Source organism: Brachyistius frenatus, unplaced genomic scaffold, assembly GCF_029030835.1.
Source record: "Brachyistius frenatus isolate BFR_SWC_R1_liver_20210118 unplaced genomic scaffold, ASM2903083v1 Contig_5, whole genome shotgun sequence".
In the NCBI taxonomy this organism is placed as follows: domain Eukaryota; kingdom Metazoa; phylum Chordata; class Actinopteri; family Embiotocidae; genus Brachyistius; species Brachyistius frenatus.
The window spans coordinates 6,787,322-6,802,157 of record NW_027210604.1 but is presented as its reverse complement, the minus strand read 5'-3'; the positions used below and the strand labels follow the sequence as shown (position 1 = coordinate 6,802,157).

The 14,836-nt window shown below is 38.9% G+C and overlaps 2 protein-coding genes and 1 non-coding gene across 6 annotated transcripts; 1 reads left to right on the top strand and 2 right to left on the bottom strand.

The window, feature by feature from the left end:
- On the top strand, nt 1-9,703 carry aifm5 (apoptosis inducing factor mitochondria associated 5). Its single transcript, XM_069719488.1, has 17 exons — nt 1-110; nt 791-900; nt 982-1,026; nt 1,493-1,574; nt 1,828-1,940; nt 2,155-2,241; nt 2,449-2,540; nt 3,952-4,082; nt 4,846-4,961; nt 5,061-5,132; nt 5,246-5,309; nt 5,909-5,985; nt 6,248-6,365; nt 6,929-7,027; nt 7,212-7,287; nt 7,412-7,516; nt 9,489-9,703. Exons 1-17 carry the CDS (start codon nt 2-4, stop codon nt 9,520-9,522), a joined length of 1,530 nt encoding a protein of 509 aa, XP_069575589.1. The 5' UTR covers nt 1; the 3' UTR covers nt 9,523-9,703.
- On the bottom strand, nt 8,470-13,571 carry liat1 (ligand of ATE1). Of its 4 annotated transcripts, XR_011311878.1 has the most exons (4): nt 13,416-13,571; nt 12,321-12,532; nt 9,708-9,776; nt 8,470-9,622 (listed from the first exon to the last, which is right to left on the bottom strand). XR_011311878.1 is itself a non-coding variant. In XM_069719504.1 (2 exons), exons 1-2 carry the CDS (start codon nt 13,522-13,524, stop codon nt 12,174-12,176), a joined length of 468 nt encoding a protein of 155 aa, XP_069575605.1. In that variant the 5' UTR covers nt 13,525-13,571; the 3' UTR covers nt 8,470-12,173. The 4 variants fall into 4 exon arrangements, 1 of the variants encoding a protein (XP_069575605.1); XR_011311875.1 differs by having other exon boundaries at nt 9,708-12,532; XR_011311877.1 differs by lacking the exon at nt 8,470-9,622 and having other exon boundaries at nt 9,766-9,776; nt 11,926-12,532.
- A 916-nt stretch (nt 13,572-14,487) lies between these two features.
- On the bottom strand, nt 14,488-14,559 carry trnaw-cca (transfer RNA tryptophan (anticodon CCA)). The gene has a single exon. It is a non-coding gene; the product is annotated as a tRNA-Trp (tRNA).
- Between the last annotated feature and the right edge of the window lie 277 nt (nt 14,560-14,836).

Here is a 14,836-nt window from a genome sequence, read left to right as displayed (position 1 = left end):
GATGATGGAGGTCGAAGTTGGACATCACAGCGTGCTGCTGATACACTGTGAGGGAAAATACAGTGCCATTGGTAACCAGTGTACTCACTACGGCGCTCCGCTCAGCAAAGGTACAATGCCAGCACGTGTGAACATAAAACAGGGTAAACACACTCTGATTCACATTCCTATATAGACAGAGTACTTAATTATCAAAGAGGAATCACAGTGTTACAACGGCCATTTCACACGATTCATAAAAAAAAAAAAAAACCTGAGCTAGGTAAATAGCAAACAATGCAATTAAAGGCTAAACCGCTGTACAATAACTGAAGAGACAACATAGATTATGAAATAAATACTATAATACACTGTACATCATTGAAGTCAGGCGAATAACTAAAGAGGCACACAGACCTCAAAAGGTCAGAATAATGCGATACATACGGGGATACGTGTTTTACTATGTATGTTTTCTGTGTGTTTGTCTTCTCTGTGGGCAGAAAAAAGTGGCTTTTAAACAAACAGAGTGACTCTACTTTAAAATCATAGTACAATAGTAAATGTGAGAGTAATTTGTGTTTCATATGTTCCGCAGTTTAAATGTTTGTATTCATTTTTCTCTACCTTTGTGTTTGTGCTGCACATCAACACAAACACCAAGTATGTAATTGACGAGTGTTGTGTTGTGTTGTGTTGTGTTGTGTTGTGTTGTGTTGTGTTGTGTTGTGTTGTGTTGTGTTGTGTTGTGTTGTGTTGTGTTGTGTTGTGTTGTGTTGTGTTGTGTTGTGTTGTGTTGTGTTGTGTTCAGGGATCATTTCAGGCAACAGAGTGCGCTGCCCGTGGCACGGCGCCTGTTTCAACGTCCATACAGGAGATCTGGAGGAGTTCCCCGGCATGGACTGTTTACCTTGCCACAAGGTACAAACCAGAGAGAGACACTGACGTTTAGCTGATGCGGACATTTGCGGTCATTTCAATTGGTCTTTTGCTCTTTTGAAGGTCAAAATTGAAAACAGCAAAGTGTATGTGTCCGTACAGAAAAAGGTAAGTGGGTTAACTACACTTTTTCAGTTGATGTTATGTCTTCATGTCCTGTCTCACATCATCACTCAGTTCAGTCCCGAGACGAGGTATAATGACGCAAAATATGTGGAAACATCTGTGTGTGTACCATGACTGTGTTGAGGCAGTTAATATTCATTCATTGACTTAATTAACAGTTAAACTGGAGGGTTACTGAAACAGTAAAAAAAAAAAAAAAAAAAATTATGCAACAATAAAGAGCACAAGACAGTTGTTTAAATAGCCGCCAGCTGGAATGTAAATCAAGTTAAATTTCACTGTAGTAATGTAAGGAAACTCAGTAACACAAAATACATTCAGGGATAGTGTGAGTGAGATTTATTGTTGATAACTAAAAATATATCCTGTGTGCCATTTTCATTTGTAAATATCAGTAATTCTTCCTGTTGACGAGTTTATGAGATGGTGTGTTTTATACATGATTCAGACTCTCAAGCAGGAAAAAAGACTGAAGAGTATGGGAGCTGCAATCCCAGGAGTTAATCACATTGTTCTGCTGCTGGGTGGAGGTGAGTGTCAACCACTCTGCATGTCTTTGTATACATACTGTATGTATATGGGTGCTAAAGCTAATTAACTAGAGTTAATTAAAGCTGAAACAAAGCAAAACAAAACAGTGCTTCAATACTGTGTAGGTTGCTGTGTACATTGTGTGATGATTTCAGGTGTTAGATAAAAAAAAATAAAAGTAAAGCAACAGTAGTTGGTCCTAACTTGCTCCCTCAGTGTGTGTGACTGTGTGTTGACTCTCTGTAAGCGCAGGAGCTGCGTCACTGATCTGCGCCGAGACTCTGCGGCAGGAAAACTTTGGCGGCAAAATCATAATGGTCACAAGAGATGACCTTTTACCTTATGACAAAACCCGACTGAGCAAGGTGCTGCAGAGTCATTGATATACGCAAACAAAAAACATTTTAGAGATTGATGTGTGCCTTTTAATTCACTACCCTCACTGAAAAACACACACACACACACACACACACACACACACACACACACACACACACACACACACACACACACACACACACACACACACACACACACACACACACACACACACACACACACTCTGCTCCCATCTTCCAGGTGATGAATGTGGAGAATGACAGTATTCTGCTGCGGAGGATGGAGTTTTTCCATCAGTACGACATTGAGATGTGGCTCAAGAAAGAAGTGAGTTCTTTCGACAACATCATATATGCGACGCTGCCGTTTAGTTTTGTCTAATGTAGAGTGCTGTCTGTACTAACAAATGACACGTTCATCTCATCCCGGGACTGATCTGCTGTCTAAGAAGTGAACATATTAAGACCTGAGCGTGGATAGATTCATAATGCCTCCATGTTAAAGGCCACACTGAAGCTACTGCCGTGTTTACAGGCCCTTTCAGTGGATACAGACAAGAAGACAGTCTCATTTGATGACGGTTCAGTCCAGAACTATGACCAGCTGCTCATCTCAACAGGCTGCAGGTACAGACAGATTCTCCCACACACACACACACACACACACACACACACACACACACACACACACACACACACACACACACACACACACACACACACACACACACACACACACACACAATATATTTGAAGCCAGGGCCAGCCCAAGCTTTTTTGGGGCTCCATGCAGCCACTGCTCATCCCTCAACAGTATAAAGGTACATTCCAATAAAATCTAACCTAATGAAAGTCGTAATGTAAAAAATGAGAAGCCAGATATGTACCTGGTAGCTGTTACCTGGCAGTGTTGTTTGTCTAGAAAGTATGCAATGAGCAAGTACTTAAAAGATAGTACATTATGACTATCAAGAAACTATTAATTTTGTGATTGCCCCATTCATGATGTTTTAAATTCCCCAAATCTGTTATGTCATCTTGGGGAGGCTAAATCCTTTCATTTGGAGGGATTTAAACAAAAATCAAGGAGCTCATTTTTAATTCTAATATTTTAATGACAAAACTATAAACAGTCAATTAAAAAGGTCACACATTTACAATTTGTTTGGGTGCCCCCTTGTGGCTAAAAGGCTCTTAGCAGCTTCTTGGCTCACTTGTGCCTTTGGACAACTCTGTTTTAATCTCTGATACACAAGGACGCATACCAAAAGTAAAATTGCAAATACATCTAAACATATCACTATAAGAGGAATGTAAATGTGTACACATTCCACACAAGTGTGCCATAAAAGTATGATGTAAACCTCCTTATAGCAAGAATAAGAGCTCCTTTGTTTATTCTGCGCAGCTGAAGAGCATGAAAGAGTAAAAATAAAATTTAAAAAAAGGCTGCGCAACATGCAGAGACAGAAATCATAAACTGACCTCAAGTTGCACTTGACCGGAGGCCAGTGTCTCATTTTCAACAAAAAAAAAAAACATCTTGAGGCCAAGTTACCCATAAATAAAATCTCACAACACTTCTATGGCTAAAGAGAAGTTTGTAAAAAAAAAAGGTCCCAAGTGAAGACGCTCTTAGAACTGATGAACTCGTGCAAACTTTCTATTTTATGCGACGAAGAGCATCTTAAGGAGCTCCGGAGGTTGAACACTACAAGTTCAAATCAGGATTTTATTGTTCTGGTTCAATTTGAAGTCGTTAATCACAAACACTGATGTTCTTTGTGAAGTGATGTTGGATATAAATTTGTTTGATGTAAACAGCATTCGTCTAAAATGCTCTTCAAAAACCTCAATTTATCAGATTAGTTGTTATCTGGAAACTGGGCTCACAAAAATCCTCTGAACATTTTTTTTTTTTTTTTTGTAAGTGCTGAAAAATTATATTCAACAACAACACGTCCAACAGCGGATGTGATAACTGTTACTTCGTATGAGACAAGCAGTCATATGAACAGATTCATGACCTGTCCTTCAGAGCAAAAGGTCTGAATGTTCCTGGCATGAAGCTGGAAAACGTGATGATGCTGGAGACACCGGAGGACGCCCGCAAAATCCACGCAGCCTGTCTGGGCTGCAATGTGGTCCTCGTGGGAACCTCTTTTGTTGGTATTGTGTTTGCAGCATGCAAAAAATGTGCACGTTTTTACATTTGTGTGACATGACAGCAGTGATTTATGTTATTGGGAAATGTCGATAAAACAAACAAAAAATGTATTCCTATTTTTTTCATTCATCAGTTTTATGGAGGCCCAAAACTTTAAAAAGAAAAAAGGGGATAAGATGAGATTAAAAAATATCTGATTATATAAATAAATAATGCTGTTTTCTAAATATTTCCAATAAAAAAAAAAAAAACTAAGAAATATAACACATTATGCTGTTCATTTTATCTCTAACAAGTTTTTTTTGTTTTTTTTAAATGAGTTTAAACAAGTAATTTTTCTTCTTTAAATCTGTCACCAGCTCATATAATTTTTCAACGTCCAAGTGTTTTTTTCCTACTTTTTGGTCCCATAAGTTCATCACGTATTTATTCACTATTTTCACCACATATTATCTCCTAATGCTTGTATAATATCCATGTAAGTCTAGGGCAATAATTAGATCAAAATTACACAAAAATAAATAATAAAATCTAAAATTAAAACATATTCCTGAGGGACTTTTTTGTAATGTTTATATTTCTTTGTGCACTCTGTTTTAATCATCTATTTAATTTGTATTTGTCTAATAACATTTGAATACCTTTGGTCAGTTTCAGGGTTCCATACAGTTCTAGTTATTATATATTTAAAGTTGTTTTTTTTATTTCCATATTCTTTACTTCCTGATCCCCTTTTACAGCATCTACACTGACGTTGTTTTCCAGGTATGGAAGTTGCATCTTATTTTATAGACAAAGCCTCCAGCGTCACAGTGATCGGTAGCAGCGAGCTGCCGTACCAAAACACACTGGGCCCTGAAATCGGTAAATTCACCATGATGGTAAGAAACACAGAGAGAGAGAAACCTGTAGTGTCCTCAGATTCCTCACATTACTTTTCTATCCAGTTACTTGTGTTTTAAACTCAGTTGTTCCCGCAGATGCTGTCTGAGAAAGATGTGAAATTCTACATGAATGACAACGTGACAGAGGTCAAAGGTGTGAATGGCAAGGTAAAGTGATGTTTGTTTCATCAGCGCAAATACATCAGTGAACAGGGAGTGACATTTTGTGCGCAATATGAAAATATGAACACTCCGTTCTTCCTGTCTTTTCTTTTTCCAAGGTGAAGGAGGTTGTGCTTAAAAGTGGAAAAGTTATCCCAGCTGATGTTTTTATTGTTGGGATTGGTAAGTCTATCATTGCGTGTATAATCAGCGCAAAAACCTTTTGATAACCTGTACAGAATGCTGAACAGATTTCATAGTAAATTAAATATATTTGTTTAGTTATTTGGTCCTAAATGACAATGGAGCAAAGATAATGTTTCACTTTTACTGCCAGGAAATGCCAAACAGTTTTCCTCAAAGATCATAACATTAAACTGATGTACAGTAATGTGCTTGCCATGTTGATTATTGATTCTTTGGAGCATCATATAACATTGTGCTGTATCTTAAAACAATTTCCAAAACTTAATACAGTAAATATGAATATTCAAAATCTGACACTATCTGGCAGCATGGCTGCACATACAGCTGGCTAAGCAAATAGGCTGTAGCTTCATATTTGGGAAACAGATACAGGAGAGGCATTAGTCTTCTTTCCAAACTGTCCACTAGAAAGAGAATTATATTCCCCAGGTTTCTTAGAATTGAATTACATTATATTTATTTATTATTATATTTGAGAGCGGCGACAGAGATGAGAAAAATGGCTCAACAACACCAAAAAGTATCTCAACAAAACCTGCTGAGCTGCTTGTTCTCCGTCTCCGTTCCTCCACCAGGCATCATCCCAAACTCAGAGTTCCTGCTGGGCAGTAAAATACGGATGGACTCCAAAAACTTTGTAACAGTCGATAAGGTCAGTTAGTGTGTTGTTCACTTGATTACCCACGTCTCATGCTGTGCTTTCATTCTCAACACATAACACATCGCGTATGTTTGGAGATTGTTCCTTTATGCGAGCTGCGGTAACATCTCCTACGAACTCGGAGCCATTTCAAGCTCCTGCAGGAGCAGCTGGGTTCGCTTGGTTTAAAGCAGCCATACACGTGAAATAAGCGGAGAAGTGTCTCCACTCGGAGAGCACGGCTTTCAAATGCAACTGTATCTCCCTCCGGCAGTACATGCAGACCAACGTCCCCGGTGTGTTCTGTGGGGGCGACGTGGTCAAATTTCCTCTGGCGATGGCCCAAGACCGGCTGGTCAACATCGGACACTGGCAGATGGCACAGGCACACGGTAACGTGGTAACAACATAAATGTAGGAACGAAATCACAAAAGAGAAACTGGGTCAGAGAGAAAACTAATACGACTTCAGATTTACGTCCAAAATGATCTGTTGCACAAAGTTGTTTCGATCCCCGACTACTGTATATTTCCTTCAGGCTGTAAAACTCCGAGCAACCTTTTGAAACCACTCATCTCTCATCCTAAAGCAAAACAACTCTTCTAACACCACGGCTCTGTGTAAAATATCTTTGCGCAATCGGCACCTAAACTACCTGGAGAAAAAAAAACAATATAACACAAAAGCTTATTTTTCTTTATGTAATCTTTACCAAGTTGAACGATACTTATTTCAACCGAGTTTGTTTAGGATTTCAATAAACTATTTCTACATGCATTTAAAGACAAATATGATTACGGCAGGCAACTATCTCACATCTTTCTCTGACAGCATTTACAGGCATACTAGTAAATACAATGCTGAATCCTCACGGTCTTTTTTTCTCCATTTTAATTTTACGTTAGTTGTATTTGCAGTTAAAGTGTAAATGTTTTGTTTCTTATTGCTGTAAAGGGAGAATCGTAGCGTTGAACATGCTGGACAAAACAACTGAACTCAACTCAGTTCCTTTCTACTGGACCGTCCTACTGGGTAAAACCATCCGATATACAGGTGGGTTCACACACACACACACACACAGTTGAGTGTAGCTAGTATTTAGGTCGGTAGCTCTGCCACCTGAACTGTTTCTTCTGCTGTTCAGTAACTCTTGGTTTACAAAATATATGAACTGACTGATTTCTGATTTACCCGCTTTATTAAACGTGAGTGACGTGTTTACTGCGGTTGTGTTCAGGCTACGGGGAGGGCTACACTGAGATTGTTATGAAAGGAACCTTTGAGGACATGAAGTTCTTGGCTCTGTACATCAAGTAAGTCGAGAAGGACGTCCGCTGTTGAAAACAATAAACATCCGTAATCAGAAAAATGGAACCCCTTTAAATAAATGTCCAAATACGCATGTTCATATATTTTTGTTTTGTTTTCTTTCTGCAGGAATGATGAGGTCAAAGCAGCAGCGGGCCTCAACTACGATCCAGCAGTGTCTGCAGTAGCTGAGAGACTCGTAGCAGGAAAAGTAATCACAAAGAAAGAAGCTCAGTAAGTTGCCAACTACAATGACTCATAGTTAACACAAATGATAAAGTCATATTTGTACTACAAAGATTACTACATGAAGGTTGGCTGATTAACGCAACATCCCGCAGAAACATTTTAATACCTTTAGAGGACAACATTTCCCACAAACCCCTGTTGCTTCTTGTCACATATTTAGAGTCTTATCAGACAGTTTTCTTCAACATCACTAAACAAAATCTTTGCAAAACATACAGAAAGAAAAACAGGACGCTTGACAGTCAGTAACCAAATGTTTGATGCCGTCTGTGCCTTGCGTCTATTTCTCATTACATGCGAGTCACAGAGCTGAGCTTCAGAGTGAACAAAAAATAATTAGCTGGCTTTCTTTGAAAAGCCCAGGAGGATGTATAACAACATTTCAGGCAGCAGTCAGATGGTCAGACAGGTTGGAAAACCAACCTTAAGCTGCGTCTCTTTTTGACTTTGGCTCTTCGTCCAACAGTCTCGGTAACTTTTAAAACACAGCTATCCAACATTCACTTCCACTTCACGCTGTAACTGACCAGCTTCAGTAAAGGTTGAGATTTGAAATCATCTCTCAAGATCTCTTTTACTCATTTGATAAACAACAACAAAGATCTCCTCCCTCTCTGTGAAGAGTAGCTTTTAATTTTGCCTTCAGGTGTGGCTTTTATGGTCACATATATATACACATCATTGTGATTTCTAATGTGGTCATGCAGCACGCCATATGAACCACTTCTTTTCAAGCATTGACCAACTTTTACTGTGAACTTCAAAGACTTTTATAACCAACTGGAGGAAAAAATATCCTGTGTTGTAGGACCTTTTTTTTTTTTTTTTTTTTTTTTTTTACAACTATATCCAGGCAGCCAGAAATATATGCCCTTTTTTTTTTTTAACACAAATGGCAAAATCAATATATGAATAGATAATATAAATATACATACACCATCATTAAAAAAAATTAATAATAATAATTGGGAAAGAAGTATGCACCAATCTGAATATAGCCTGTTTTGATCCAGTGGATGTCATGGCTATCAGCTGATTGAAGCCTTATTAGTGACGGACCTTAATAATAATATCCACATAAACTACAAAGCATCACTTACTTGCTGGGACGGGATGTTTTTATACCGTCCATGGTTGGGATTCAGTAGATTGAGTGAATCAAATTGCTCAACGCGACGGGAGGGCGGGGACATGATGCTGCCAGCAAAACATAAAAGATGGATTCCAAACCGCGGTACGTAACTTAAAAGAACCTCTAAATAAGTTTTCAGTAACTTTATTAAAACTAAAGCGACAAAACGTATTGATGGCAAACTTATAGCAAGCATCAGATAAAACAATTTCTTCTCCACGTCCTCATATCGCACACCTGTGTCTTTCCCGTTTTCTCACGATAACGGACGCACTTTGATTGCATCATTTAACTCAAACGGCAACGTACTGGAATTTGTTATTCTAAAAAAATAATAATAATAAAAATAAAAATGTGTCGTACAACATAGAAAAGGCTTTGCGGATTCTGTAAATACCTTCATAAGCTATAAGTGTTGTTAAAGCGGCTATAATTCCTATTTTATTATAATAACACCATTGCTCTATACAGTCTATGGTTATTCCACATTAATAGGCACATTTTATTTGTTAAAACTAACAATGTGAAAACACTGAATCTTTAGCTTTCAGAACTTAATAACAACCAATGTTTTGAGTAGCTGGTGAATATAGTGGGCTAAATGTAGCAGCTGTGGAGCCAGATATTTCCTCCAGGAGTTGGCAGAGACCAAAAACAGCTAAAAGTGAACATGTTTTTTTTAGTTAGATTAACCAGGTGGCCAGAAACACAACTCCAGATGAATGTTATGCTAATGTGGCTAATATTAGGGGGGGCAAACTGGTAACATTAAAGACGCATTAATGGGTGTAAATCCACATGTTTTGTCATTCTCCTCCCCGACAGATCAGATGACCTGAGCTGGCTGCAGCTGTCATGATCGGCGCTTTCCTTCATTCACCTCTACAATGTTTCCACACAGCCAGAAACTCCTCCATCGGCCTTCTTCCGCACCACAGCTCCCACCAAGGATCAAAGACCTGGATTTAAATGTTTCAGTCAGAAGAGACAGACTTCATTCGGTTTGGGTCAAAGAGCACCAAACACAGTGAAGGTTGTACTTACGGTTCGGTGTTCTGGTACAGGCAGTGAAGAAGTTTTGGATTTAAACTGTACGTCATGCAGTCACTGTTCCTGTGAGAGGGGAGTCCACCGTGTCAACAACAGATACCTCAAATGGATGTAGCTTTTGGGACTTAATTTTTAATCCTAATATTTGCCATTATTTCAACAGATTTGTTTTTTAATTTCATGGATTCGTGTCTCGAGGAGTGTTACACTAACCACAGGCATCACATCTAAGATGCCTCGGTACGTTCTCTGCTGTTAATATTTTAAAGGGCGGTGTTTGCTGCCTTTTACTCGGACCTGGATGCTGCAAAAACCACAAGTGACCTTGATGCCCACTGCGGCCGTGTACGTAGTCCGGCCGGCGTGTCGGAGGGGGGATTAGGAGAACAGAGGGGGTGTTCAGCTCTTTTAAACAGAGATGCTGAAACAGGCAACAGTCACAAAACACATCAACAGGGAACAATAGACCTTCAGCAAACAGCAAACAAAGCCACCGTGACAAAACCTTGACAAAAGAAGTGCTGCGTCTTTCTCTATTCCCACCTCAGTCTCTTTGCTGGTTTATAGCCGTCTTTACTTCCCACCTCGGCTTTTATTCTTCACTTCACCCCCAACAACACGCCTCAGGTCACTGCATCCAGGACCTTTCAAGGCCAGTACCACTTTAGATATTGTAGGTTTGACGGTGCTAATGGCTTATTTTCTGTACTGATGTTGTATGTAAAAGAATATTTTAACTTTCTTTTTTTTGACAAACATGACAAATTTTTTCTTTGCACAGGGCAAATTGAACATGATTTGAATTACTTTCAGCATTTCAATTTGAATCGTTCCACACCATTTTAACATGGATGGGAGACATGGATCAATCCTTTTATTTCTTTTATTTAGCACAGTATGGATACATATTGTAATATAAGATATTTTCCACATAATCATTTAAGAAATCGTTAATGGCCAAAAATAAGAAAACAAGACTCTTTGGGCAACTAGAGCAAATTAAAAACCAGTAGTCCTGCAACCTCCCATCTCTCTTTACAGTGTTGTACAATCTTAAAATGTATCTATCAAGGACAGCTTTACGCCTCAGTTAGAACCAGGGTATTGTCACAGTCATTTAATTCATTCTGAGGTTAGAGAAATATCAGATTTGTTCTCCGGAGGAACATGTGAAAGATTGACTTTGCCTCATGTGAGATAAAGAAGTTACAATGCTGAATATCGTCATCAATGCAAAGTGATGCCTGACGTTATTTAAACTGTTTGTCACTTTGTGTTTCACCTTGTTTATGCATAAAAAAAAAAAATCTCAGGCACAACACTACTGTCTCTGTTACTGACTCGTCAGTGTTGGAGCACCTGATTCACTCAGAGAGTGAAGGACTCTTCTGCCATCTACCGTCCACCAGTGGTAGTGGGACTATAATTTGCTTGAGCATGGACCAGGGAACAATCAGCCACAAATAACCTCTCTCTCTTTAGAAATTCAGCTCTGTAGTGACAAAAAAAGGAACATAATTCTGTTACTCGCTAACTCAGACTTTAAAAAAAACAAAAAACATTTTAGGTTTTCTTTCACTACATTTGCCATACAGCCATAAAACATACCAAAGCAGGAGTAAAGGGGCCGACTACATCAGCATTATCGTGGTAATGATATTAAAACTTCACAATGAAATAGTGTTAACACACCTCTGTTAAATGTTAGTTAGGAGGTCAGACTGCATGCAGGACTTTAATCTTTTCAGAGACGTAGCTTTTATATTTTGCCTTTATGTAGAGAGGTAAGAAATACAAAAATAATGAGTTCAGGATTTTGCATATTAGATTACTGGTCCCTCCAATTCAGCAATATGCTCAACAGCTTGGGCTTTTAAACACATTTTGTTGTTCGTAGTTTAACAAGTCCACACACAGACGTACGTACGTATCCTATATTTCTATATTTTAACATTCTTACACCGTAGTAGGGTAAAAAGTAATGGCCTCTTCTACCTCACTGACAGATATGAGTGGGGTTCAGTGGTGGTGTCCTGATTGGGTTTCATTCCTGAAAGATCAACGTTGGGTCTTTTCTGGTGGCGTTACAAAATTTAGAAGCATTCTGTAAGTTAAACCGAGCAAATCCTCTGTTAAAGTTTTTAACAGGCCTATTCAGCCTGGAGTTCCTGTCCTCGTGACAGCTGTGTTACTGTGGATAAATATTTAGTACCTCACAAACCAGGCATTTCTGTTGGGAGCTTTAAAATCTACAACATTCTCAGTTTCTCTTTGGTCAAACTTCTTATCTTATCTGAGGCAACATTTTTCCTAAACTGTGAACATATGAGGCCTCAGACGACTAACAGCATAAGGCTCTCATTTGCTTCTTTAATTCAGGCTCTGCTCAGATGCAGTAATGTCGCGGTCTCTTGTTGGTCCGATTCAGCCTTTTTCTCTTTTGCTCTCTTTAGAGCAAGTCTATCTCAGGGCATCCTGGGTTTCTTTGAACAGAGCCTCTCTGTGTGCGATGTAACGCTGCCGCCTGTTGGCCCTGTACTGCTCCAGCCTCTTCGCCTCAGCCTGGGGGTCCATCAGCACTCCCTCCCACCTCAGGCTCTCCTTCACCTGGTCACTGATCTCCGTCACGTACCCCTGCCAGGGAGCTTTGGTCTTGTGGGTCGTTGTTGGCGGGGTCGGCGAATCCTTGTGGGGTGTTTTGCTCCTGCAGCCAATGCCAGAGAGATGTTCGCCGTCCTTCTTACTGGAAGCTCTGAGCTTTAGAGGCTGCAGGGACACCGGCGAGGTCTCAGGACCCAAAGATGCAGGCTGTGTTTTCTCTGTAGAGAGGCAACATAAACTTGTATGGATCCCTGCATGCACACCACCAAACAAAGCTGAAGGTTTACATTACTAATGACTCCCTATGGAGTTGGAGGGCAATTGGCTTGGTTTGAGCAGAAACAGGCTAGTGAGGCAACACTGGGGTGCTCTTCTCTAATGAACCATTCAGCCCTGTAGGGGATCATCTACCAGCACCACATGATCCTACACTACTGCTTACACTGTGCACATTTAGTGATCTTTGTTTGAACTGTCAAGGTAATGATACACTAGGGTCAGTCCCAATGATTGTGTTTCCACTCCTTGGTTCAGTCTGTGCTCCTTAACTCAGCAGCATGACCAATTATAAATATGCGCTATGGGAGAGGTTTTAGTGCTTTCAGGCTTTTCTTTGAATCAGGATGCTTTCTGTGTTTGTTGGCTGCGTGTTCTCCATCAGGACCATTGCATTTCATGGTCTGCTTCTAAAGGATATGCTTTGAATAAAAAAAAAAAAAAAAAAAAAATGTGACACCATAATTAAATTTACTTTACTGCAACAAAGCCTGGAGTACCAAATGTATTCCAGCACTTCATTTTTCTGCAAAAGGACTTCATTTTTCCAGATATCAACCTGGTTTGTCTTGAGGTTTGACTTATAGTGAGTACATATTAACAGATCTTATAGAAGTTTAGGTTTTAATCAGAGACCACGTGAGTAAGTCAGTTTGTTCTTTTATGAAATATAAGTACATTTACTATGGCAATTGTTTTACCGATCATGCTTTCATACAATTTTGAACGTAACCTAGTACTTGGACAAATAATGTATTGTTTATTGATTTAAGTACTTCTGATTTAAGTATCTGAATGTCTTCCAACACTAAAAAGTCTGTTTACCTGTATTTTCCTGAGCAGCAGTGGCTTTCTTTCCTCTCTGCGTCCTCTTCTTTTTCTTGTCAGAGCTCCTGGACGGCTGAAGCAGCTTGCAGCTTTTGTCCTCTGGCATGATGACGTCTTGGCACACAGTACTGATGAAATAGGTTTGTGCAGGCTAAAAAAAAAACGGTCCTCTTACTTTCTGCAGTATGCAGATGGAAAAAAACAGAGACCTGAAAATCCTCGTTTAATCACAACAGGTGCGGCCGTGTCGGCAGCTGCTTCAGTCTCGAGACAAACCCCTCTTTATATTTCGTGGTTTAGAAGAAATAGATTTGCACATTCCACAAAAAGGCAAAGAAAAGCGGGAAACGCTGGATGCTACATTACTACTTTTGATGTTTCCCATTTGTTCCGGCAGGACAAACATTTCCACAATCACGCTACACTGCCATGTTCCCCAATGACGCGTCTCCATGGCGACAGGACACACCCTTCCAGGAACAGACACAGACGTCATTTCTCTTCACTTTGGTCCGAGGGGGGGGAAGTTTTCATTTTATTTACAATAAAACTATGATGATTCCGGTAGATTACACAAGATTAACAAATTATCCAAACATTTCAATTCCTCAGAGAACACTTGGCTCGAGTTTCTCTTTATTTCTTTTTAATTTATAGCTTAATCAATGTGTTTTTATTTATATATTTAGTTTGTTGGTTATTTAAAGTCAGAGAGGATTGATTTTTCTTTCGGATACCGTTCTGTTCTAGTATGTTTCTAGTATTTAAGATATGTTTAAGATGATTGAACATCAATATGTTTTTTTTTTTCCAGGAAAAGGTTGGGAAATTAAATCTTATTGCAGTGCACTACATTAATACGCTTCAGATTTATAGGGATAACATACAGAAGACGATGTTCATTTTAAAAAATAAAAAAAATAAAAAAAAATTTAGTCTGCAAACAGTTTAAAATCATACCGTGTGATTGTGCATTGATTTATTAAGTACCCATAGTAGCCTTATAAATAAATACAATTCAGTCATTATTCAATTAAGGAACAAATCTGGATGAGTTACGCAAAAAGTGTGACCCCGACGTGATTTGAACACGCAACCTTCTGATCTGGAGTCAGACGCGCTACCGTTGCGCCACGAGGTCGATATTGACATCGTTGCATCGTCAAAATAGATTTGGATAAATCGTATCTAAGGATGGTTCTATGGTATACTATTATTATTATAATTACACTCACTGCATAAAAATATAGAAAGGAGTATTGTTTTTGTTTTTGTTTTGTATCTCACATGATCACTGCATCACTGAGTTGCAATAACATTTCTTTATTGTGGGATTAAGGTAACATTGGATTTTTTTTTTTTTTTTTAATTTGATTTGACACAAAAAGTTTGCCAATGTTGGGTTTTTTTGTGTTTGT

What these genes read in the sequence shown, in the direction of transcription:
- aifm5 (XM_069719488.1), top strand. Translation starts at nt 2, where the DNA reads ATGATGGAGGTCGAAGTTGGACATCACAGCGTGCTGCTGATACACTGT. An exon ending in ATGTGTCCGTACAGAAAAAG is followed by an intron (nt 1,027 to 1,492) that starts GTAAGTGGGTTA and finishes TACATGATTCAG; the next exon opens with ACTCTCAAGCAGGAAAAAAG. An exon ending in AGATGTGGCTCAAGAAAGAA is followed by an intron (nt 2,242 to 2,448) that starts GTGAGTTCTTTC and finishes CCGTGTTTACAG; the next exon opens with GCCCTTTCAGTGGATACAGA.
- liat1 (XM_069719504.1), bottom strand. Translation starts at nt 13,524, where the DNA reads ATGCCAGAGGACAAAAGCTGCAAGCTGCTTCAGCCGTCCAGGAGCTCT. An exon ending in TGCTGCTCAGGAAAATACAG is followed by an intron (nt 12,533 to 13,415) that starts GTAAACAGACTT and finishes GCCTCTCTACAG; the next exon opens with AGAAAACACAGCCTGCATCT.